Here is a 726-nt window from a genome sequence, read left to right on the forward strand (position 1 = left end):
CAAGGAGCGCGTGCGGGAGCGGGCGCGCGTCCGCGTGGAGGCGGCCATGAAGGAGTACGACGAGGAGGAGCGCAGGAAGCGCCTCGGCCCCGGCGGCCTCGACCCCGTCGAGGTCTACGACTCCCTCCCTGCCGTGAGTCCACCTCTGCCCCGGGGTCCGGTTCCCCGCTTGCCCCGTTCTCCACCTGCCCCTTTCCCTGCTTTCCCACGTTTCTTTTAATTTTCCTACACTTATTGCAGTTATTATAATAGATTTTTTATTCATTTAACTAATCACACTCATTATTACGTTTGTATATTTGGTTATACTTCTGTTACTTTCAGTTTTTGGTGCGTTTTGTTTTTATTTCTGTTGCATTGGTTCACTCTAATTTTTATTTTTCCACTGGTTTTATTTTCTACTGTATTTGATTGTTTCTCTATTTTTATTTCATCTTCATTATATGTCTGCTCACTGTTTTCACGATACGTTCAGTGTATTACATTTCTGTTCTATCTTTGTACGGTGGTAGTTACAGCATAGTTGTAGTAGTTATAGTGGTTATAGCATAGTTACTTTTATTTTACATCGTGATAGTTATTTTACTGTATATTATAATATATATTGGTTTTGATAGTTGTTATGTATTATTTAGGATAGTTATTGCGTATCATTCATTACAGTTATGTTGTTACATATTATCGATATGTTAGATATATTGTATGATATTTTATTGTATATTATTT

At 38.8% G+C, this 726-nt stretch overlaps 1 protein-coding gene across 1 annotated transcript in view; it reads left to right on the forward strand.

The window, feature by feature from the left end:
* Positions 1-133, forward strand: part of CDC37 (cell division cycle 37) — a gene marked incomplete at both ends in the record, with an annotated part of 2082 nt that extends 1949 nt beyond the window's left edge. The window contains one exon of the mRNA XM_009865494.1: positions 1-133. Coding sequence (XP_009863796.1) covers positions 1-133 — 133 coding nt within the window.
* Positions 134-726: the final 593 nt, after the last annotated feature.

Source organism: Apaloderma vittatum, unplaced genomic scaffold (genome assembly GCF_000703405.1).
Source record: "Apaloderma vittatum isolate BGI_N311 unplaced genomic scaffold, ASM70340v1 scaffold25132, whole genome shotgun sequence".
Classification (NCBI taxonomy): domain Eukaryota; kingdom Metazoa; phylum Chordata; class Aves; order Trogoniformes; family Trogonidae; genus Apaloderma; species Apaloderma vittatum.